The following is a 26,262-nucleotide window of genomic DNA, read 5'->3' as shown; positions in this document are numbered from 1 at the left end:
ACAAGCTCATCTGCATCACTTTCAAAATTCAAATAACGACATTTTAGAATTATAATCCACTTAGCTTTCTGCTTTTTAAATCTCCTGGAATCGGTTAGCTGCTGCCTAATGTGATTCCAGAGCCTGTCTTTTCATATACAAAACACCACCCTACCTTCTACTGTGAAGCTGCAATATCCAAATTTAAAAGCAGTATGAACAGACATCTTCAAGTAATAGGCAAAAATATCAGAAGCCTTATTTTCCAAACGTGAAATTAATGTTGGAAAGTAACATTTTCTTTTCACTAGGCTAATCAGTCTGCAGCACTCAACAGGGAAAAAAAAAAAACAAAACAAAACATACTCAACTGTACAAACCATACTTAACTTAGCATATTTAGAAGTAATAGAGAAGAAAAATAATCTTTCTTGTTTAAACATCATGAATCTATTCCATCCTCCTTCCCCCTGAAGTTTATATTAAAATATCACTTCCACATTTGGATTTGGTTTTTATACCTCGAACGAGAAAGTCAACCAGACTTTCACCGCAAAATGTTCGTTAAGTGTAACTGCTATTGTATAAGCATAACGTTATGCAAAGCTATTACCTGCACGTGGCAATGCTACAGACGTATCCAAGCCTGGAGGCTTTGGTTTTACACTCTTCCGAAAAGTATGTTCAAGAGGTTTAACTACATTTTGGGCACACTCAGGACCAGTCTGAAGTTACTTTCTAATTCAATAGCAAAAATCTCACACTCATTATAAAAACAGACCTACTCACCTTCGGAATATGAAAGAGACTCTCGAACACGGTTCTCAGAAAATAATGTTACATGGTCTGGGAAAGACACAATCACTCCGTTATATCACTTACAGCTCCTGTATTCAAGAAGTAGTGTTGGTACTCTCTTTTCTTCTGCAGCCTGAACACCAGCCCCATGATTTGCCAGGTAGCGTGATCTGGCACAGGGAACCCACAGCCAGAGAGAAGCTAAAGCACAGAGGGAAAGAAGCAGCAGATCCTCCCATCCCTATCAGAACCCTGTACTCACAAAGGTCCAGATATAGTTTCTCTAGCTCCTAATGAGCATATTAGTGCCTTCTGAACAGAAATCCTCACTTAAAAGATTAAAACAAACCCAAGTATCTAAAATGGTCTGTTGTATCCACTTAAGAGTACTGCATTTCTGTTGCTACTACTGCGTCACAAACTGTACTGATGCCACCAGTCAATACAATTTTCATAAAGTCACCTTGATGATCTTAAAATTTTAACTTAGAAGTGTTGACATCCCAAACCGACTCTCAACACTACGACTGATAACCAGCAGATCGACAGTACTGAGCTCTCAGTTCCTCTTTGCTAACTCAATACTAAGGGATCACTGGGTAACTCTGCTGCCAACTCCTCCTGCTAGCACACAGCAAATGACACAGCTGCCAGAACATTCACAATTCGCAGTGGGTGCCTTATACCAATCGGGAGTGACCCCACTTCTACAGACAACTCAAACAGGGAGCAGAGAAATGAATAGTACAAGCAACAGACTGTAGCACTTTTTAATCCTGTTGTTACATGTATCAGAGTTTAGCATGCGTTAACATTAACCAGCCCTTTGATGGCACCAACCTTATTTCTGCTGTAGGAGTTGTAGCAACAAAAGAACAACCTGCCTGGACTTCAGCAAAATTACAAACCTGGTCAAATCTGCCTTCAAAGAAGAGTTTAAACTGATATCACAGGCATCATATTAATATCATTGATTCATCATGAAGGTCTGCCGAGAGGGACCTGGGAGTCCTGGTGGATGACAAGCTGACCATGAGCCAGCAGGGTGCCCTTGTTGCCAAGAAGGCCAATGGTATCCTGGGGTGCATTAAGAGGAGGGTGGCCAGCAGGTCAAGGGAGGTTATCCTCCTCCTCTACTCTGCTCTGGTGAAACCCCATCTGGAGCACTGCATCCAGTTCTGGGCTCCCCGGTTCAAGAAAGATGAGGAACTCCTAGAGAGAATTCAGAGGAGAGCAACAAGGATGGTAACAGGACTGGAGCATCTCCCCTGTGAGGAAAGGCTGAGAGAGCTGGGCTTGTTCAGCCTGAAGAAGAGAAGACTGAGAGGGGACCTCATCAACACATACAAATATCTTAAGGGTGGATATCATGAGGACACAGCCAGACTCTTCTCAGTGGTGCCCAGCGACGGGACAAGGGGCAATGGGCACAAACTAAAGCAGGAGAGGTTTCAGTTGAACATGAGGAAGAACTTCTTGACTTTGAGGGTGACAGAGCACTGGGACAGGCTGCCCAGGGGGACTGTGGAGTCTTCCTTCTCTGGAGATATTCAAAGCCCACCTGGACGAAGTCCTGTGCAACCTGCTCTAGGCGAACCTGCTTTAGCAGGGGGGTTGGACTGGATGATCTCCCGAGGTCCCCTTGAACACTTGCCATTCTGTGATTCTGTGATCATATTAGCTATTTTTTATTTTAATGAAAATATCTCAAAATACTTTTAAAACACTGGCTGATGAAATGTTTAACTAGGTCTCAGTATTACACAAGTACTAGCTTCTAAGCACTGCCTTGGTTTATTTGAGATTCTATATTTTAATTATAAATAGGCTACTCGTCCTCCTTTGAGTTACTACCAACACAAGTCAGTAAAATTAAGGTTCTTACAGTCTATTTATCTAGGGATCGCCAATAGCTAAAGCAATGATAGTACAAATTACTTCCATACTACTGATTTTCTTATTACACAGGAACAGCTAATCAGTCTTAAACTAATGACAGATTTTAACCAAAAGCCATGTTCCTACACTTACATCTAAAAGAGAAACACACTCTCAAGATAATCTGCTGAATCACTGCACCTCCCTGAATCACGTTCCCCATAGTGAACAAGACTTCAGACTCCTCTGTTTAATTAGTCTCCCTAATTTTAATACAGTTACTGAAGAACTACAGTCATACGTTAAGTGACGACAAGCTAAACTAAAAGACAAGAAGAAAAAGCTTTTTGAAACATGGGATGGAAAAAAAAAAATATATCAGTGCTGGAGTATTTCCCCTGCAGCCTATTATTTGGTTGAAATAAACCAGACAGACTTGTTTCATACTTGTACTGAGTATGGTATTATGAACGGCCTATTATTTTCTTTCTATATTAGCCACTCTCCTGTTAATGAAAACAAAGTCAATTAAGTATCCTTGAAAATAAATCCTCCTGACTGCAATGGCTAAGGTGTTCTGTTTTATACTGTACCTTACAGATCATTTACTCCTCTACTCAAATTGTTGATCATTAAATATTCCTAGCGGGAAAGGCAATTTTGCACAGAACAACGGTAGTAGAGAAACCACACCGAGGACATGTTTCCTTTCTTGTCAGGTTCTGCATAAGATGACTTACCAGCCCAAAAAAATCAGAACTTCATCTTCTGTCCCTGTTCATAACATTCAGTAATCTGGCAGCTCTCAGATGAGTACAGAGTGAATTAGCATAAAGTAAGTTTGGAATCAAGGAAAAGGAAAAATGAGGCGTCGTAACTGTTTAAGGCTAACTTATTGTATAAAATGAGTCAAATTTTCCAACAGAAATAAGACCTTAAGTCTTCTGTTTATAATGTAACGTTCAGATAGTTTCACAGATATAAGTGTTATTTGCAAGACATTGCAGAACAGAATCTAAAATCAAGTCTCTTAACATCAAGACCAAGATTAGGGAAATCAGTTTGGAGTGCCTGTAGTCAGAGAGAGCAGACTAAGGAGCCAATCTAATTCATTGACGTGGTTTCTTTTCCTTATCAGAACTATTCAACCACATGGACATAAGAACAACAGTAATTAAGGCACAGAGTAACAGGTTATCACAAATCAGCAACTGACTATGTGAATATTCTTAATCCGTTGTCATGCGTATTGAAACATGTTAGCTTACATTTCAGTGAAAGAATTTTAAATGTGTTTCACTTCACATTTGCAAGAGCTCACAAACACACATACACATATATCACAGTTCAGTCTATGATGGTAACTTACTGAGCTGTAATAACTAGTTACCATTTAAAGCAAGCACCAAGAATTGTATGAAATATTAACTATTTAAAATGGAAACGCGTGTCTCACTTTGCTTCACTCATCCTTTTTTATTTCAGGCTTAAACAATTTTATTTAGTACTGATTATTCAAATCCATAGAATTTATTTTTCTTCAAATCTTTTCTATGGTGCACACAACTACAGCGTAAGAATGCACAGCAAACATTATGCATGTTCAAAATATCCCTGAGAGGCACAGACATATTAGTATCATTGCACACATAAGGAAGAAACATTAAGCTCTAGATTTTTTGCTTTTACTATAATTTTGATTTGTAAAGGTAGCCACATTATTTTAATGGTCATGTGTAATGTACACACACAGAATGTATATCAAGCCACAATGAACATAAACATTTAATTAGTTTGTAAACACCAGTAACAAAGTGAAAAAACTAAAACACACTCTTCATTTGATTTGAAAAATAAATTATGATCAAGTAAAATTGCAACAGCCTATACAGAAATATATGCAATAACTGTATAACCCTAATATCTAATAATATCAAGCAATATTTTAATGTTTTAAAGGTACAATTCAAATGAACCCTACATTATAGGCTCTTGAATAAAAGGAGGAAAAACGTTTGGAGTTCTTAAAGATGTCATTAGTAACAACCAGGGATTCAATCAAGCACAACACTCTGGGCAGTTCTTTAAAGGTTGACATCAGAAGTCGATGTTACTACAGCTGATGCAAATTTAAGGAGCTGTCTAATGTGGGATCTAATGCGCCAGAAAATAATTACCATAAATCAGTTCCCTACCTATAATTCAATAAACTACCACTACCAAATGTTAAGCCATCCACGCTTTCCTGAGGCTCACAGGACTCTCAGTTTGGATTTACTGGCTACAAATACATACCCACATGCTATGCAGTGCATAAGCAACAAATCTAGTACAACTGGGATATGTATCAGACCTGTTGCACGTGACTTGCATTTACACGCATGCAGTAAGTACAGTCTGTCCCAGACAGACTACACAATTTAAGAGCAAGAAGCTTAGTATAGCCCAATTTATCAGATTTACTGAGCACGGGTTTTTTGCCAAAGACCTGTAGGCATCAAACAATCCCAGACAAATGGTTCATTTCTATGACGAACTTCCAGATGACAAAAGGAAAGATGTCCAGATACACTCAGATAACACGGCAGCTGAACCTCTGCATCAGTCAGCTCACAGTTTGAGAAAGAGTCGAGAACAGTTTGAGAAATGGGGACTCACAGTCACTAGATCCATATATACCATGTGTGAAAACACACTTTTGTAATGTAATAGGAGTTAATTTTTTTCCTGTTCAGCTCTTTCTGGCAGTGATAATACAGCAGCAGGGTGAAATATTCTGGTTTAATGCAGTGCTGACAGTTCCAGAAAAGAAGAGAGATTTGAAAACTCTCCTGTGTTATGTCAATGACAATCATCTCAGATTAATTGCAGGCTGTTTTGGGGTTGGTTTGGTTGGGGTTTTGGAGGGTGGGGGTGGTGTTTGCTTGTTTTAAGCATACAGAAACACTTGCTGAAGTAAGTATTTTAGTAACAAATAAAGTGTACATAGTAATTTCCCAACAGTTTAAAGATATTATGACCTACCATTCCCAGAAGCCTGTTTGGCTACTTTTTAAAATATGCCACGTGGAACAAAAGTAATAACTATCTTGCAAACTTTACTAGTGAGAGATGCAATCAAGAAAGCCCTTTGAAACAGTAATAAATGAATAAGAAGAAACAGTAATAAGTGAATAAGAGATTTTAAAAGATCCACTTTTAAAAACCAAATTTTCAGAGTGGTAAATCTATTTAATTGACATCTTTCAGGAAACACTGAGGAACTGAGGTGCGTTGCCAGAATGCCATGAATTAAAAAGAAAATATTCTGAAGTTTCTATCCTTTTTCTTATCATTTCCATCTCTGTCAAGTCATATCTATAGACAAGTTTGAAGCAGGAAGAATAATACATTTCTAATAAATTACTTTGTCCTCTGTGATCCCAAAGGAAAAGAAGAATGCTGAATACATTTCTATTTTTATACCCTCATCACCTAAAACTGAGCTACTGAATCATTATAATTATAGTATCATCACATTCTTAGCTGAGATATTATTATATAGCATATTATGATACTAATTATTATTACACTATTGTCTGAATCTATTTGGAACTAAAGACATTCTTGTAACTTGGAAAGGTGCTAAGTGTCCAAATAGCAATCAGTATTCACCAAACTCCTCTTTGACAGGGATGTTGTGTCCTCAACTTTTGCCTTATTTGACAAAATAAATTCATTCTTTTCATATCAATATGGGAGATTAATACTTCAATAAAAACAAATAAATAACAACAGGAGTAAAACTGTCTGTATCCTACCGTCCAGCACAGAATCATGTATTTTGAAGAGTCAGTAAAAAGCACTTACCACACCGATTCCTTCAAAAGCAAATACGGCAGTCCCAAAAAACAGTGGGTATTTCTTCCAGCCAACCACAGGAGGTAGTTTTCGAGGATCTACTATATCCTGAAGAAAGCAAAGCAAAACAGTGCTACGTAAAGCGCATTAGCTGTTCCTACAATTTTGATTGATGCATTATGCTATAGGAAAGAAAACTCAGTACATGTTGACAGTGGTGTATACATTACTATTTACAATCCCTAGTTTTCTTCCCAAACTTAGTCCTTTATACACATTCACAGCCACCGTCCCACCCCCACACAGACACTTGCAAATATATTTATTCTAGGTTCACATTACTGACACTAGAAATTTTTGCATTTAAAGTATCACACTGGTGTATATGAGTGAGCACCAATTAAAACAAAAGGAAAAGCTCACACCTCAGGCTTAATCTTCTGCAGACTGATGCTATTCTCAGAGTATTGCTTTTTCTAACCTGCTTTCACACTGCACAGACATTCTTCATAACCATAAGGGACAGTAAAAGAAAATCTTTTTAATACAAGCAGAGCTCCTGCAGAACAAATTAATTACTGTCCATCTCCTCCAATCTCTTCTATGTAACTTCTCCTGCCTCCTTGCCCAGACAGTATCTTTCGCTGGCTTTTCTGCCTTCCTCCCCATCCACCACTTCCCACTTGTTTCATATACTCATGGGAAAGCTTTCTCAAACAGTAGTGGCACTCACCACTTATCTACACCATGAGTGCAACTGTGTCTATCACTTACTACTTTTCAAAAATTGTAAGAAATAAAAACTTAGAGGTTTCTCTCTCTCTCACTTCACTTAGAAGTGATTTTTTTTTCAGCCATCAGTTTAATTTGTTCCATTACAAAATGCCTCCAAATATGAAAAACAGCAGTCACCCAGAAAAACGCAGGAACTATTCAACATCTCGTGAGACAGAAGTCTGCAATATGTATTCTTAAAGGGTAAGTCAAATTTTTCCTGATTGTACTGGAGAAACACTAGAAATAAACATTGCTGTTAAAACTGTTCTGCTGCTGCAACACAATGATTGACCACAGATTAAAACCTTGCAAGTTCTGTGTGCAACCTACAAAAATTCACATATTCTTCCACTCAAAGACTCGAGTGTTTTTATTATCTTAAGTGCAGTAATATTATCCTTTCTTTCAAAAGTAATGCAAAGCTCCATGTTTAAAGCATGTCTCAAGTATTAAGGCACCTCTTTAAAGTAAGATGCCTCAATAAAATACAAGATAATTCTGCCTTTCAGAAATGTCACTCAGTATTTACCTATTGGAGACCAACTGCTACATGCAACAAATACAACGTGCCACACTGAAAAAAAAGGCAATAAACTTTTTTATACTCACTCTGACAATATACTGGTAAATGATCACTAGGCTGACAGCCATGGACAGATTGGCAAGCAGTGAAAGAAAGGACAGGCTCTTAAGGTCACGAATAAAGACCAGGAGGATCATGAATGGCAGGAAACAGAGCATGTATATTCGTAAATCAGTACTCCTTTTCTCAGAACTGCTGGTAGCACTGACATTTATTGGAGCAGTCTTGTTTTCCAAGAATCCTTCATGGACCTGTGGAAAAAAAAAAAACAAAACACGTTAAAAGAGCGATAGCACTCAGTCTCTGTATACAGTCACATCACTGTTTTTCTATAGGAGCATTTGTCCCTCTGCTTTACCTGCTGCCTGTCAGGCATTTCAGGACCCCTGTACTCCTGGTGCAGAGGGGAAGACAAGGCACTTTTAGCGAGTGTTTCATCCTTAAGACAAAGTATTAAATCAGGACCTGAAAGATCTGAAAGCATCTTTATCCCACCACTGACTAAAGAGGAAATCCGCATGACCGGTTTAGATCAGATTCCTTTCAGAAAGGGAGAGTTTGGTAAAATGAATGCAAGCAAGATGGAGCTAGGCCTGAATATTAGAGTTTGAATTTTCCTAAGGAGAGTCAGGGGCTTAGATGACCAACTGCTGTTGTACCTGAGTTCAGTGCCTAATAACCTTATGCCTTTGCCATGCACAGTATAGCAGCACACATACAAAATAATGTTAGAATATGAACCTGCCTGTCCTTCTTTTAATGCAAACTATGTTATTTTTTACTCTTCACTTTTATTAATCAACAGTAACTCAATTTTAAAAACCATGAGCTCTAAGAGAGTTGAGAATCCTATACTATTAAACTGATATAGATTCATGTTTACAGACAGTGGTACACAATGTGAAAATGTATTAGGTTTTTTGTATATAAAATTACAATAGTTGCCCATGGTGCAATTCAGAAGACTGAGTTTGGCACTAGTCACAACTCTCATTACTTCCTTTGGAATAGTGTTAATGTGGCCATACCAGCCAAGATTTATTTTGTGGAAATATATTCTGTGCTTTGTGCACAGCACTATCAAAATATCAAGAGCTGGTGTGTGCTCTGCTTGCTGCAAAATAATAACAGTTCAAATCTGTTTGTTTTAAATCTTATAATGCCTTTTCCCTAGGAGTGTATCCTTTCCTTTTCCCTTCCGTTACATTCACCACCTTACAAATGAGCACATGACTGTGCTTAATCTGTTCACGCTGCAGAAAGCCTCTGGCTTGATGGCTACATAAAGATACCTAGACAGTGGGGGAAAAAAAAAAAAAAAAAAAAAAAAAAAAAAATCTTTATAGCACACAGAGACTTAAACAAAAATGGAAAATCAATATATAACAAAACAACTGAGGACAATACTCTGACTCCTCAGTACTGTCAGACAACCAACTACTATACCCACAGTCTTAAAACTTAATATAGAACTGAACTCAGAAAAAGACTGTATAATGCTACAATCCCAGGAAGTGTACAAGTGTAGCAATGCTTTAATATTATTATCCTTATCACATAGTTCACAGGCATGCTCCCAAGACTGATTAATTTATGGACAATTCTTTCAACATGGTTTGTTCTTTAAAATGTCAGTTATTATCTGTGCCAGTGAAATAATAAGATCATAGATCCTGCCTCAAAAATCCAAACACATCAAGCTGTTGCAACAAGAGGGGCAAGCATTACCATTACAGTGTAACTTTTTATGCAGGCGCAGCAGTCCTAAGCAAACACCACAATTACCAGTACTTAATGGCATCTATTTTATTTTATAGGTCACAGTAACTCGGGGATATTAATTATTTACTTTGAGGAAGAGGATGAAGTGGAGAACACAGGACAAGGCTGGAGATATGGTTGGCAATCAAGGGATCATTGGGACTGTGATACTTTCACGAGGCAGAGGGAGCTGGTTGATAATGTAAAACGTAAAACCAAGTGTATGTAAACCAAGTCATTCAAATTGGCAAGTTTGCCAAAAGTCAGACTTTACAACTCTAGGAGAAAAAAAATAATTGTACAATTAACTTTATCTCCATTGTTTCAAACAATCCACAAACTCAGAAAGACAGAATTAACTTAAAATTCTTTTCTCTGTAACAAAAAGCACTAGACAGATTTTTTGATTATGAAAAAGGGAAAGGTAAAAGACACAATTCTGCAACCACGTGTTTTCCAGAAACCTCACTTTAAATGAAAACAGAGGACACCAGTCATTATGGTTTCTACCTTGCAAGAATCTTCAGTGTCACTTACACTCAACGTCTGTTAGTTTTCATTAAGATAACATTTTTAGAAAGCTACCAAGAGGAGCTAAATACATTTAGAACTGAATTACAGCGAATTGACGCAGCTACAATAGCTCCACTTTGCCAAGCAATACATTAAACACTTAACCAAATTACTTCCCTAATGCCACATGAAGTAAAGCTCTCTGTAGAAGTCTCCTGCTTTCCCACCATACTTAAAATACAAATATGGAACAAGCACTTTAACAGCCTTTCACTTTAACAACAGTCTCATGTGTTTACTTGCTTGCATGCATTTGCAGGTAGCCAGAGCTACTCTGCACACAAGGGCGTGTAAGAGGATTTTCTAAGAATCACAATGTGATTTCAGCATGTAAGTCCCATTGAAAACCTAGCTACAATAAATACTTGACCTAGCATGCCTTCAATTTATACAAATATCTGTACCCTGATGAGCTATTAGAAAAAAAAAAATATTTATTCCTTAATAAAAACCAAGAAACAGCAGGCAGGATACAGTTCAGGCTCTAAAATACATTTTAAAATACCACAGTATAAACCAGCTTCTACTCAAATCATTTCAAGCTTTCAATCACTTCAGTTTTCTCTGAAGACAGAGGCATTCCATTTGTATACACCAACCCCCAAAAAAGTTCCTAAAATCAGAAATACTTGATTGTTTTCTGTTAACACCACCGACTTCCACCTAGATATTCAACTGGAGTTTACTGGCTAATACAGCTGGAAAACTCAAAGTACAATATTCTGTATAACTCTATTCAAGTTTAGGTCTACTGTGATCAACTACCCTGATGATGGGCTTAAGATGAGATCACACCTCCATGTTGTGTTAGGTAAATGTGGTCATATGAAATAATCTTTATAATTATTTGCCTTTTACTTTCACAAAAATACTGAGGAAAGCACAGAGAAAGAACATACTACAGCTGCATACAAACTCTGCACAACCATCATCAGACGAATACCTATTGATGCAGAATCAGCAAAACACAGCCAACTAAAATTATCAGACTGTGACTTCCTGACCCTAGATTCCCACCTCCCACTCGCACATTTCAGATGTGAGTTATATTCCTACAATAAACCACAACAATGTAGCCTGCTTTACAGTACTGTAAGCATGGTTCCACTTCTCCCCGCACTCTTCCCTGCCCCAGCATTCACCAGAGGAAGGAAATAGAGGCTGAACGGATTCTCAAAAATATCATGACTTGCAGGAGCCTGCATCAGCTCCTGTTCTTTGGAATACAGTTTAAAGAAAGAAGTCAGGGCATCAAAGACATTCTAGCTGGGAGGAAAAAAAAAAAATAAGATGAAATTCAGAACCTGCTCAGCACACATTAACATTTTGAGTAAACCAGATTTGCAATCACAGTTGTCTTGGTCCCAGCTATGAAAAGCACCTACTTCTTGTATGTTTTTAACCCAAAAGCTGCAATTTTAGGTGTGGAATAAATGCCAGCTCCACAAATTCACAGTCTTCCTGCTGCCCCTTCCTCTCTTACATACCATCTCTCATTTGGGTCACTTTGCCTTGTCAAGTCTCCTATCTACTACACAAGACCATATTCTCAACAGTTTTCTTCATTACCTCATCCAAAAATGGAAGTTTGGTTTCACTGAATCATAGAATAGTTCAGCTTAGACAGGACCTCAGGAGGTCTAAAGTCCAATCGCTTGCTCACAGCTCCATCAGATATGGGGTCAAACCAGATTGTTCCTCTCCCCATTCTCCAGCTGGGTCTTAAAAACTTCTAAGGATGGAGACTGCACAACCTCTCCGGACAACCAGTTGACTGTCTTAAAGTTTTTGTTTGCATCAGGTTAGAAACTCTTGTGTTATTTTATGACCACTTTCTCTTGTCCTCCCATTTGACCTAAGTAAAGAGCTTGGTTCCATTTTCTAGACAATCTCTTTGCATACCTGGGGGGCTGAAGAACTCAAAAAGCCAGTTCTTCTCCAAGCTGAACAAGCTCAGTTTCTTCAGCTCTCACAGGTCAAGTGCTCCAGCCCCGACCATTTCAGCAGCCCTCCCCTGAACTCACTCCAGTTTGCCAATGACTTTCCAGTATTGAGGATATCCAAAACTTGATGGAGTATTCTAGCTGTGGTCTAATAAGTGCAAAGTAAAGGATGACAACAAGTTCCCTCGATCTACCAGCAATTCTCCTGTTCATACAACCCAGGATGCTTTTGGTTTCCTTTGCTGTCAGGGCATGCTGCTGGCTCATGATCATGACCACTACCCTCTGAGTCTGACCATGCAACCAGCTTTTCTTTTCCCCAGCTAGTTGTCAGTCCATCCGTCCGTCCAAACATCCATCCAGACCATAACAGCCTTATTTGGATACAAGGATATCGTCAGAGACAGCATGAAAAACCTTGCTAAAGTCCATGAGAAAGCACTAGACATCACTTTATGTACAAATTCAGACTTTTTTTCTTATAGAAGGCAATCAGCTTGGTCAGTCCCTTGGTAAATTCATGCTGACTGGCTCCAGTCACCTTATCCTCCCTCAAGTACCCAGAAATGCGCTCCAAGAAGACTCAGTCTCTGATTTCAAAGGGACTGAAGAGAGGCTGACTGAACAAATTACTCTTTTGGCCTTTTATGAAGATAAGTACATCATTTCCTTCTCCTCGGTTCTCAGGGACCTCCCCCATTCTGTATGGTCTTTCAAAGACTTCAGGTTTCTCCCAGAGCTCTTGGATACAGCCCATCTGGTCCCAGACTCCCTCCTTTCTCTTTGTCTTCAGAGCACAGCAGTAACACTGCTTTAACCACACTTCGACAGTATAAAGCAGGGTAATTCCTTACTCTCCTCCCATCTTTGTTCTGTGCAATCACAGCTGTCATCGTACAAAAGGTATTTTGTAACTGCTCAGAAAATGGAACAAACCTTATTTGTGATAGCCTTCACCCTAGTGAGGTTTGACCAATCCCAGAGGACTATTCTGCTCTAAGTCTTCAGATAAATAATGAAAGAACATCAGAGACTTACCTGAAACAGACCTGTTTCCCAAAGCCTTTTTCTCTATACAGCTTTGTATAGAGAAAAAACACATTAAAAGGTTAGTTAAGTTCCACTTACACCCTAATAATTGCTGAAAGTGCACACACTTATCCCAGGCAAAGCACTTCAGAGATCAGCTTGCCATCAGATGAAGAGGTTACTGTGAACCCTAACACTGCTAAAGAATTATCTGGGTGAAGAGGAGGTTTCTGAAATTTACTCTCCACTAGCTATTACTTGTATGCAGCAAAATATGAAACCTGTGACTTCAAAATTAATATTTCAATTCATTAAAAAAAAGAAACTTTTGCAAGTTTCAGTTCAACGCTGACTGTCAAGCTGTTTTCATTACGTGCATTATACACAGGTTTTTGCATTACTGAAGTATTTTGGGGGTGAATTTTATGTACACAAACATGCACATGTATATTCCATCTAACTGATATTATGGACACAGTTATACTGACATAAGAGCACGGGAGGACAGTCTATTCCCTTTTGTGGATATACATACATTTAAATCAACTTTATATCAATAAAGCAGCTTTAATGTCAGTCAGGGCAGTACCACTTACAGGTTTAGACAAGGCCACAGGAAATATCCATACCGCAGAAGTGGATTTTGAGACATGACAGAATAGTGATTCTGTACATTGACTCAGAAGAGGCACACCAGGTAAGATCCAGCAAAGGTTAATCTTGTAGGAGAGCTAACCAAACAGGCAAGAGTTACTGATGGGTGGGAGAAAGCTGAGTCGGAAAGTAAAATGCAAAAATTATAAAAAGGATCACTATTCTCCCCCTTAAGAGTGGAGCAATTGGCTGTGGAAGATTTGACAGTAAAGAACAGCAGAGGAAAACTCTAAGGAAGGTGAGATTATACCAATTTGTTCAGGTGCAGGCTAACATTACCATCACTTTGAAAGTGTTTTATTATATTTTTAAAAACAATTAATCAGGTAGCACTCAAAACCATTCTAACAAGTAACAAAATACAAAGCAGCAGGAAGGGGGGTTTTTTGTTGGTTTTGGTTTTTTTTTTTAAACTTTCTCATGTGCTGTTTAGCTCAATGCAAGTTTACTGCTGATTGTGTTAGGACAACTGACTCGCTATCTGTCTAACCTATTTTCCTAAATATTAGAATTAATTAATCTCAGATTCCTATTCTGGACAGCATTCACTTTCAATCTCCTGCTGCTCTCTGCTAGCGCATCACTGCATCTGGCAGTCACGCTGGGCCAAGAACAGCACACATTATATTTAACTGTCTTTTTCCTAAGAAAAACAACATAATCTGAAATATCATTGGAACATCAGCCAACTTGGACAAATCTTTTCACTTATCCATCCAATGGATCTGTTCTTGAAAAAGGCGTACATACGTATTCTTTTACGTATGTCACAGAGCTCAGGGAATATCGTTCAACTTCCAATCTGAATGCACATTATCTGCATTTTGTTCTGTGGTTGTCATGACTGTACCTGGGAGTTCCAAAAACATTTCCCTAAACCACATGAGGAAATATCATTATGGTTTTTGAAAGGAAGTACACAGCCACTGAAGTCACCAGGCATAGTGACTACAAAAGCTTCATCAGAAGTCACTTCAGTTATTCAAACATTAACTTACATGATGGTGTCACGTGTGAAACAGCTTTCTATACAGGAGTGCTTCACCTAATGCCTCATTCACATAGCCCAAGCACAGCATTCTCCAATTTCAGCTGTATTCAAGAGGATCAAACATATGTGCAAATCTGGTTATCAGATTCCTTACATCAGGTACTCAGAAAACAACTAATGCACAACTAGTGACTGCAGAAAATTCAGTTCAACTGATGAACACACTTCTTACAAGAACTATCTCAGAAGCAAGAAATAATTCAATTTCCTTAGTCTCTTCAACCAAAACCAGCTTTCTTGCCTGTATCCCAAAACCCGCTCTTTCTGTCATACAGTCTACGGACTTTTTAACATCTAGTGGGATCAAAACAGTTGTCTTTGAACTCATTGATTCCTCCTAATTGCCTCCTTATTCAGCTCAGAGCAACAGCCAGTACAATACACAAGGCCAGATTGGGCACAAAACCAGTATGTTATCAGGCAGATAAGACTATGTGTAATCACGTAATTCGGCCAAAGAAATATTTTGCGGTTCTTTTAAGTTCTGTTATTTCATCATTAGTCAGTACTCAACTTTGCAGCATTTTTAACACTTCTAGTTTTATGCCTAAGTACAATTTCCTAAGTTTTGGGAGTTTTGTTCCTTTTTACAAAAACTGGGAAAAAAATCGAAAATCGATTATGTAGCATCCCACTGATGGGTCATCTTCAAAGTGCTCCCACACAGCAAGAACATGTTTTCATTTTTTAGCTTCATCAGCAAACTATGAGAAAAGGACACTTTTCCAGAGAAGTCATCAAATATTCACGAGCAAGTTGATAAATGCCAAAACTCTTGACTTAAGGTCTTCTGTTGCTCAAGCAGGAAAAGCAAAGTAACTACGGCATGAAAGGGGACCATGCGCTTTTGGGCACAGATTCTTTTTGCTACCCCAGTGTGTTCCTGCTCCAGTCCTGCTGCAGTCAACCTCCAGCTGTTTGTTTCAGTTTCACCATTCCTCTCCAATTCTAGACACCTTCACCCATAAGCCCCTTACTTGCATGCTGCCAGGCTTAACCAGAACTCTTGCCACCAACCTGAGTTTCTTTGGTGCCCCAGGAAAATAGTCCTTAGGAAAAGCTTAATTTGAAATTTGATATAACTAGAAATAGGGTCTTGTAGCACAAAGTGTCTGAAAATCACTAATGTAATGCAGTCAACATTGTTATAAACCCACAGACACTAATCAGAAAAGATTTAGCACCGGAAGCTATACTGCATATCCATTAGTGAGAAGGGTATACCAAACATTTCACAGAATTCAAAAGAATAAATAAATATTTAGACTCACACACACTGTGTGTCTAACTAAATATTCACCTTAAAGTAATCTGGACTGATGAATATTCCATTCATGTGCCAGAACCATTTTTAAATACTTTGTCGCATTTTAATTCTCCAAAATAGTAATAACGTGAAGGAAGAGACTCCTAAATTTGGGTTGGTACTACTTTTAACTAAGAATATCAAAGAAAGTGAAGTTCCCACTGGTTCCAGTGGGCTTAATTTGCACACACCAACATGCAAACGTGATCAAAAGAGCATAGAGCATAATGCAGAGGTATTGGTCAAGGAATGGCATTAGTACAACTATTACTTTGTTTTTCCTTTACCTTAGTTCCCCACCCCCCCATTCCCTATATTCTCCTTCCTCGTCCTTCTACTGTGTCAAATAATTAGATTTAAAGCAGTAATGATTTTTGTTCTTTGGTGCCCTCTATGGGGCAGATTTCTGCAACATAAAGTTGCCAAGAAGAAACCACGGCCTTCTCCCTCCCAGAGGAAAGAGCACAGGGCAACCTGAATCAAATACACTTGGAAGTGGGACTTCTGAATTGCTGATGACTAATTCATTCACAGGGTACATGTCATGGGTCTCCACAGCCACTGCTTTTGCAGAGGCTGCTTTTCTGTAAGATCTTTCAACCTTCCTTCAAGAAAGAAGCAACAGGATTCCTGAAAAGGTTTTGTTTTTTACAAAATCTACAAAAGCCAAGGTCAGCAAGTGTTCAGTCTTGCCTCTTGCTTTAGGTCAAGACACATATATAACAACTGGTTGATCAGACACATATTTGATATGAAAGGTTTCAATTCGAACTTACATTACAAAGGCTGCAATAAAAATCCCACTTCAGAAGGCCAGCAAAAGGACATCAGATGTAAAATCGGATTTTTAGGTATTGAGATAGATTGTGACAGTGGGACTTGTAGTTTTTAAGTTGGGGGGGGGGTGTGTGTGTGTGTCTCTCCCAAGACACAAATTACAAAGTATCCCACTACCAAATACACAAATTCACCTCATCTTGACAGGATCTTCTATCTGACTTTGAATGCCTTTTAAACACAATATAAATCCTCAGCTACAAGGGGAGGAAAAAACATACTATCTTCTATGTGCTAACTGCCCAAGGGGACACTCTTCTTCCTAATTAAAGTAATTTAAGCTATGTCAAGACACCATTATTCTATCTTTTGGGTAGAATGAGAGTCCATATGGATGGTTAACACTAAGTAACCTGCCATACCTTACTCCTCACCCACTTCACTAATTACAAAAGTACACATGTTTAGACACAGGCCCAGATTCACCCACATTAGCTTTATGTCAAGTGACTAACCATAACCTTACAAGCAGAAAACACAGCAGAGTACATTGATAGAGTCCTGGCATCTTAATAAGCCCATGGAGGAGAGAGCACCACAAGCTCAAAGCGCCTGTGGCTCCTGTCTGAGCAGCCAACCTGTGCTGGTTGCCCTCCCACGGGCTGCCTGCTCACACACACAGGCTGCTGACTGCAACTGCCGAGCGTGCAAAGAGGAAGGACCAGGAAGGACCAGCAGACACCAGGGACCTCATCAACACAAAAATCTCCACCAATGAGAAAATGAAGAGCTTAGAAGGACTGGAGAACAGAAGACAAAAAACATGGATGAAAGCAAAAGCAGCTGTCCTGAAAACGACAGGCATGGTGTTGTTTGGTTTTATCAGTGACGGATGGCTGCGGGGGATATTCCATTGAAAGGGTTGGGGGCTGTCTGCGAGGTGTATAGGTATTTCTGGTGGGGGTTCACTTGCAATTTTTAATTAACTTTTTTATAAATATGACATGAAAAAATATTTCATTTTTTAGACGTCCTTAAATCAATTGGCACAAATGAATCATGATATTTTTCTAATAATTAATATTCAATCAATTTACAAACATATTGAAATGTGTTTGCAAATGTTTAATACTACATAGTATATATGTAATAGTATTTTCAGTAAAACACATTAAATGCTACATGAGCAATGCTATATAATATTTTCATTGATAACACAGACAATGTAGTAAGCAGGGTTTAAACATCAATTCCATATGGAAAAATCAAAGAAGATTGAAGAGCAGGATTAAAATTCAACCTTGAGAACTATTAAAAAAAAATAAATCCAGTAAGGAAAAACAAGGGATTCTATAGGTAAGCAGAAACCACCTGTACGGGAAGACCCACCAGAAGAATTGCCTAGAATGCAGCTCTGCAGTAAATGACTGAGAGATCACAGAGGATCACAAGTCAGTCATGAGTTAGCAATGACATGCTCCTGCAAAATGACCATCATACTGAAGTCTCAAGTCTGGAATACGATCTGTAAGACCAGAAATAACCTTTCAGCTCTATCGGTCACAAGCAAAACTTCAACTAGAGTAGCATAACCAACTTCAGGGAAAAAACTTGGAAAAAAAAAGATAGATGTGACCAACTGCAGAGGGTACACAGAAAAGCAAGAAGAATTATAAGATCGTATCGCATCTCCCCTCTATTAGGTAGAGGGTAGACATAATAACATTATTCAAAAATATAAAAGATATCCACAGATAGAAAAGAATAAATTACTTATAGCTAGAACATGAAATAAAGGACTTGCAATGCTGATAAGAAATTTTAAGCTGCTACAAAGAAGCAGCTGTCTAACAGATAAGAAAGCATTGGAACTGACTACTTAAAGACACTACAGAAATTTCAATGACAGGAATTTTTAAGAACAAAAATCAGTATTGGTTTAGGTACAATGGATTCTGTGGCAGATGAGACCAGTTTAGAAAAGGGAAGAAACTAAACAAGAATCAAAGAAAGACTCAAGTGACATGAAAAGGGAAAAATATGCTCAGAAGGTCAGGAGAAAAAAAGGAACTCAGCAGAAGGCCTGGCAAAAAAAAAAAAAAAAAAAAAAAAAAAAATAATATCAGGGACAACTCACTCCTAGACCAGTTTCAGCCTTATCTTCTATCATTTCCACAATTAATTTTTAAATTCAACACACAAATCAGAGGGCAGTGAAGCCAAAAAACATTTGCACAATATCTGAATTTAATTCACATTGCACATTGGTCCCTTCCAACCCTTGCCACTCTGTGATTCTGTGATTGCACCTTTTGTGGAAACCATGGTAGAACCCATTCTGTGCATCTCTCAGCTTCACATTTTAGAAGCAGTTCTGTTGGACTTTATAAGGATAGGAAATAAAAGTGAGGAAAAATTAATCTAAAACCGTAACTGTTTCCATAGAGTAACATTACTCACTTGTTTCACATTTTCTGCCAAGAACACAACATAAACGCTACAAAATCCCAGCTGTGTTATCACTAGGAAAAAGTCAACAATATACCTGAGGAAATAAAAACAAACATACATTATATTTAGGATCCAAACGATTAATCAATTTCTACCTAATACACAATTAGTATTCCTTTTTACAGCAGTCAAAATGCTAGATTCAAATGCCACATTAATCTCCTGAGCACCGCAATGCGGGTTCCTCTTATGGCAAAACAGGGTGGGTTTGTCTGTTTGTTTTTTTAATGTAACATTGAGTAGGCATCAAAGTTTCTCAAAAAAAAAAAAAAAAAAAAAAAAAAAGGTACTCATATCTTAAAGTGGTAAATTCAAAGACTTGACAATGTGGTACAAAAATGAACCACAGGCATATATATTCAATGCACATATAAATTCTGCTGGGGTCTGTTACCCCCTAACACAGCAATTTTCCATCAGAACCAGAGATTAAATGTCTTACACCATCCAAGCTACATAAGTTTCAGCAATTCAAGATAACAAACATTTTCACATCATTCTAAGTGGGTCTATATCAATGTATCCAAATACACATTCAGGCACTGTATCTCATTGAAAAAACACACTAATGATGGTTCAGATTGGTTTTGAAAACCTTTATACACAGTGGTGGCCTGAAGACACACTGTAATGAAACTCTTTGCTAGAGTCAGGCATACAGCAGAGATCTGCCTCAGAGAACGGATTTGCTGCAGCACAGTGTCTCTGGAAATCAAATTGCCATTTGTGACTTGTAACTCTTTGGTCCACTACAGAATTGTCATAGTATTTCACTACAAACCAATTGTCCCTCTAATTGTGCTCTACTCCACTCCTATGAAGTAATTGCAAAAGCTCTTAAAATACTAGCTCACCTTTTTCTGATTTGTAATTTAAGTAATAGCCAAAACACATAGTTCAAGGTGCTGCATCCTTGAAAATAACAGGACCAAAACCAAATTCTTCCTCAAGTGAGGAAAAAAAGCACTTTAAATTAACATTGAACAACATGTCTGAGTTTCTGAGTTTCAGTATTGTGCAGTCATACCATAAACAGCTATACAGCAACAAATGGAAAAAAAAAATGGTATTTTTTAAAAGAAGGATAAAGTATTTAAGACAGACAACAAGCTATCAATAGCTACATGTTATTATTGCAAAATAAAGCAAATATTTCTCCGTTATTTGTATGTTATATTTAAACAGGAACCAAAGAACTGCTTTGCTTCCTTTCAGAATAAATATATTGAAGTAATTTACATTTCCAATGTCAAACTGCTTAAAGAGTGAACTCTGATGCAGAGAATTGTGTTTATGGTAAAAGAGAATGAAAATTTAAATTACTTCATTACATGAGACAATACAGAATGCATTTCTGGTTGTACCACACCTCTTCCTATATTACTAAATAGAATTCTTTTCTTCACAGTTCTCGTAGACCTGAAAATTGAAATGCCTAACAGGGAGAGACACTCCCAAATCCTCTCATGTCACCATTACCAGCTGCAAGAAATAACAAATAACACTGCACAGAAATATTTCAAGCAGAGAACACATTCTTAAAGCAGGTAACAACTTAGTAAAAAGGAAATCACCTAACCATTCAAAGTGTAGCCATCAATTTTTAAGAACAAATTTATTAAATTAAATTCTAATGCAAACTTACCGTCCCCAAGAAGCTCGTTTCTGAAGAGCAGTCAGGGGCCCCACTTCCATGGCGTAACTAACTGTATCACTATACCCCAGTGAGGATTTTTTCATCCTGAAATCAAAGAGTGAAGAAAGAACAGAGTTACTAGAAACTATGAGTGCCTAGATCCCTACCTTGAAAACACTGGTGGCCTCCCAGGGTTATAAGGAGTAATCACCTGTGGCACCATTCTGTGGCTGCTGAATTTTAGAGGTATGGCTTGAGCTTCTTTCCCCCAGGAAGGGCTATTCAGCACTCTACAAGCATGTGAACCATTATGCTGCTTCCCTCCAATTCAACAATCCTAAATCCGTTTCTTACATAACAATTTTCTTGACAAATCAATCAAAAAGTAGATTATTAAGCTTAAGGAATTCATCTCGAACCTAAAAGTCACAAAGAACTTCAACAGGATTCAACAGATTTTCCTGGACAAGCAATTACAATTGTTTCAGTGATCTTAGTTTTATGTACATCTTCAAAGGCTAAACTACAGAGGAACTCAGGAATGACAGGATTCCTTCATGGTACAGTATCACATTAAACTGATTCCAACTACAGGGACATGAACAGTTTTGTGTTCCTATTCAGTTCAAAAACTTCATTGCACTCTTTAAATACGAGACCTTCCCTCTGCTTCTCTTTAACACCTGACAGTAAGATAAGAATGTATAATAAAAGCTACTATTAATCAAAATACTCTACCAGTCAAATTTAAACAACTGCTTCCCTCCCAGTATAGTACATCTCACTTGGAGGAGTATCTAGTCTTTATCTGCTCACTAGCAGATTTTTAACACATTCTTTCACCACTACAATTTTGAAGAATCAAGTTGTCACAATCCAAAGTGACAGAGCTCACATATAATCATTACATTAACAGCAATTCTTAGTTTATCTTCTATTCCTATAAAGTACATATAAACTGGTTATTTATAAATTGGACACTTTTCAAAGCTATGAAGATTCAGAAGCTATGAAGAAAGCTATGAAGATAAAGTAGGACTAAAGGACTGAAGCTAAGCAATTAAATTTGCAGTGAAAAAGATCTGACTATTTGCCAGCTAAGTCAGGGAAGAGAATACCAGGCATTACAAGTTAAACCAACTTAATTTTGTGTATGAGCAGGGAAGAAATATTTTTTCAATGTATTGAAGCAATATTGCACAGCACAGTTAACATTTATAGTTGCACAGTAAGAATTTGAGTGTTGTTTCTTTGAAGTACAAGATTCTGATCTGAAGAAACTGCTAAAGTGTCAGGACATTCTGCAGGCCAAAAATTAGAAATAGAAAAGAAAGAAAAAAATAATACTCAAACTTAGCAACAGAATGAGTAGTTCCACATTTACCTCTGACATAGACTGTGGCTGCAACGTACCAAGATGTGCATACAATGAACAGATATAACTCCTATGAACACAAGGCTGATTGGTCCAACCTGTTATGAAAAAAAAAAAAAAGAGGGAGGACATGGGAGATAAACAGAATTTTTCATGAAAATACGCTGGGGGAAAATCTTTACATGCAAAAATTTCACATTGTAGTAAATAAATAAAAAGTTAAAAATTTTATGCAACTATATTTTTTTCCCCTCTCAGAGGAGGATTTGCTGCTGATGTTTTATGGCATTCCTTACTTACAGTTCACTATTTGACAGAAGGCTACTCAGGGACGGTCAAGCCATAAAGACCAAATGGGCGTGAACAACTTCACTCCTTTAACAGCTTCATTAAGATATTCGACAAAAAAAGTTGTCAACAGAGAAGACGGCATATTAAACCACTTTAAAGTGGCAATGTTAATGACAGCAAAGGTTTCTTTAAATTAAATTAAATTAAATTTACCATGCCTTAGGAAAGGTGTTGCTTGTTACCCAGTATAAACTAGCCTGTGCTATACCCTGTTTCTGAAGAAACAAGAGACTAATTTAACAAGCTGACTCTGCATCCTATCATGTCGGCTATCATCCTAGATCTGGCTAGAAAGAAGTCTGGGCAAAGATAGGACAGCCTCATAACAATTCCCATGAGACATCACAGGAGTCTGAGTGAATCAAAATCTTTCTTTTTCTGACAAAGCTTTTGCTCTCTACAGAAAAACACTTTGGCTAAGCAAAAATACAATACATGCTATAAAGTCTTCAGAGTGAAGTAGCAACTTTTAAAAAAAAATTCTCAATAACTTCACCAAACTAAAGAGGAAAAATAGAACACAACTCTGTTGAAGTTGGTAGTGACAAAGAAAAACTATCAAGACTTCGGTTTTCCCGACTCAGACACATATCTGTAGATCTTTCTAGATAATTTTTCTGATCTATGAAAAATAGCTCAATTCTTACCACAATGCCAGCGTTTTTTATTGCAAGTGGAAGACCAAGAAGCCCAGTTCCAATGTTTCCCTTGAGGAGGTGCGTAAGTGTTTGTATAAACCTGAGGATAAAAATAGAAAATGTCACATTAAAAGTACTCTCAGATTGGTGGGGAAAACAAAGCAGAAACAAACCCATACTCTCTGTCATTTATTAAGCTACAGGGATAATTTGTGAACTTCAACTACTTTAAAGTAGTCCAGCACATTCAAAAAATGTTCTTCTTAATCCTTAGATGTGAGCTCCCTCCAATTGAACATACAAGTCTGATCTTCAGTTCCTTCCTCCAGCTCATGAAAGTTTATTTGCGGTGCAATTTTATTGTCCTTCTGCCTCAGAGTAAAAATTACCAAGTTTCATCAATCCTATTTTAGAATCAGTAACATTCAAAACAATTACCAGCTACAAATCACAGTTCTCACGGCCAAAGTGTATCAAAAGAAAAAAAAAAAAACACTTTACAAGATCTTCTAATTAAACTTTAAAAAATAGATTATTTCCAAAGTCTTCTAAGTTTCTTTACAAAAAAATAAAATCATTCCAAATCTTCTTTAAACAGTGCCTGGATTTTGAGTGACCCAATCACCTTACAAATGGGCACGTTGGAATATTCTACCACCAGTATGTCATTGGCTTCCAAAGAACAGAAAACCTACTCAAAATGGGCTGCTTTTTGGCAGAGCTATGCAAAGTCCTAAAGTATAACAACAAAACTGTCCTGTGGGTGCAAGAAAACCCCTTAAGAGTTCAGTAAATTACTCATGAGAAACAAGTTGGAGGCAATGTTTTTTAACAAGCTGATATTAAACAGTAATACATACGTAATGCCTTCTTCATTATCAAGCTGGTAATGCTTCTCAGCTGGCAGGAAATTATTTTCGTGATCCTCATCTGAGATGCCATCTGAATTTTGTTCATCAATTAAAGGCTTCATTACTTCCATGTCTATACAATAGAGTTAATACAAATTAAGCATTAGAAACAAATGTACAGTTTAGAAGTAAAACATGACTCAAATAATTTGCCATGCCATGAGGTTTATGGGTGTTACTAACTACAGATCTGATTTAGGCAGATAGATACATACACCACAAGTTTGCACAGGAAATTCACTCTTTATAGGGGCACACAGTCTCATCATTATTACTGTCATCATCATTATTACTATTATCATAGCCAAACACTACAGTTTTTCATTAAGAAAAACAACTTTGTATCATCAAAATGTTGATGGTTTAGACCACTGTGCAACCTAATACAACATACAGCAAAACAGAAAAGTCATCCGTTGTTACAAAATGATGAGTTCATCTTACCCGCTATTAGCTATTGCTAAACTAACCATTTAGCCTACTCTCCTTTTCTTATCAAAGGTGAGCGAGGGCACCCCCCACACTCATCCCATGCTAAAATGGACAGGCAAGATAGGTGCCCCAGAAGATGCCTCCAGTCACTAGCGAGAGAACCAAGATAACAGAATTAGGCTGCAAGCTTTAAAAGCTGCAATTTCATGAACCTTTTAAAGTAGCATAAGCTGCCACCACAGTCAACAAATGCAATCCCACCATCCAGCTAAATAACAGCACCAAGCAGCAGCAAGCAGCCAGTAGTGAACAAAATTGCCTTTCAGACAAAACTAACAGCTTATACCAGTTTCATGTTGATTAAATTATAACCATTTTTAAATTACCACAGTTAAGCAAAACAAATCCTGCCAAGAGCAAAAAGATTATTTACCTTACACTTGCCTACCACAGTATCTGTTCATAAAATGTGTTGTGCAAGTCTCAACTTCCATCATTTAAACAAAAAAAAAAGCCCTGTGATTTTAACATTTTTATTAGAAAAAAAAATTACTGAACATTTCTAAGCGTGTAAGAGGGTACCTTACTGAATTATCACATTATTTATGGAACTCTGAAAACATTGAAGAATACCACAAAATACATTAGCCACATTAAAACATGCTTCACTATTCAGCAAAAATACCTCATAGTTTGAGTGAACATTAAATACCTGAACCACGCTAAGCTTATTTATTTTGTAAGAAAAATACAGATGCTAACTGAATACCTGTGAAATACGTAACACCAGTGAGTTTGTAGAAGCACTTAAAAGAAGGTACGGACAACTGGCATCTTTAATATAGTAGCATACGAACCTGCCAAATACGAGTTTTATTTTGGGGAGTTACGGTAAATCTGATAAAAATTACTACCCACTTTGAAAACAAGATACATGCACAAAACTAGACGGCAAATGCAGAACATAGTGAAAACTAGCCATTGCGTTGCATTTGCGCAGCCAGGTTTTGGTAGCAGGGGGACTGCAGGGGTGGCTTCTGTGAGAAGATGCCAGAAGCTTTCCCCATGCCCGACAGAGCCAATGCCAGCCAGCTCCAAGATGGACCCACTGCTGGCCAAGGCCGAGCCCATCAGCGACGGTGGTAGCACCTCTGGGATAACATAGTTAAGAAGGGGAAAGAAAACCTCTGTATTTTTGCAGCCAGAGAGAGGAGTGAGAAGCTGTGGAGGAGCAGCCCTGCAGCCCCCCAGGCCAGGGCAGCAGGAGGGCAGGAGGGGCTCCAGGCGCCGGAGCAGAGATTCCCCTCAGCCCCTGGGGCAGCCCATGGTGGGGCAGGCTGTGCCCCTGCAGCCCAGGGAGGCCCACGGGGGAGCAGATCCCCACCTGCAGCCCGGGGAGGACCCCACGCCGGAGCAGGGGGATGTGCCCGAAGGAGGCTGTGACCCCGTGGGAAGCCCA

General features: G+C 38.1%; 1 protein-coding gene across 1 annotated transcript in view; it reads right to left on the bottom strand.

The window, feature by feature from the left end:
* SLC36A4 (solute carrier family 36 member 4) overlaps positions 1–24,442 on the bottom strand; it is a 97,171-nt gene extending 72,729 nt beyond the window's left edge. The window contains exons 1-7 of the mRNA XM_009645802.1: positions 24,321–24,442; positions 23,470–23,560; positions 22,481–22,569; positions 21,106–21,201; positions 19,410–19,494; positions 7,882–8,106; positions 6,505–6,603 (exon numbers count right to left, since the gene is read on the bottom strand). Of these exons, the coding sequence (XP_009644097.1) occupies positions 6,505–6,603; positions 7,882–8,106; positions 19,410–19,494; positions 21,106–21,201; positions 22,481–22,569; positions 23,470–23,560; positions 24,321–24,442 (807 nt within the window). The remainder of the gene's footprint in view (positions 1–6,504; positions 6,604–7,881; positions 8,107–19,409; positions 19,495–21,105; positions 21,202–22,480; positions 22,570–23,469; positions 23,561–24,320) is intronic.
* Between the last annotated feature and the right edge of the window lie 1,820 nt (positions 24,443–26,262).

Source organism: Egretta garzetta, unplaced genomic scaffold (assembly GCF_000687185.1).
Source record: "Egretta garzetta isolate BGI_Z169 unplaced genomic scaffold, ASM68718v1 scaffold449, whole genome shotgun sequence".
In the NCBI taxonomy this organism is placed as follows: domain Eukaryota; kingdom Metazoa; phylum Chordata; class Aves; order Pelecaniformes; family Ardeidae; genus Egretta; species Egretta garzetta.
Note: the sequence above shows the minus strand (reverse complement) of the source record. Positions and strands in the feature narration are given on the sequence as shown.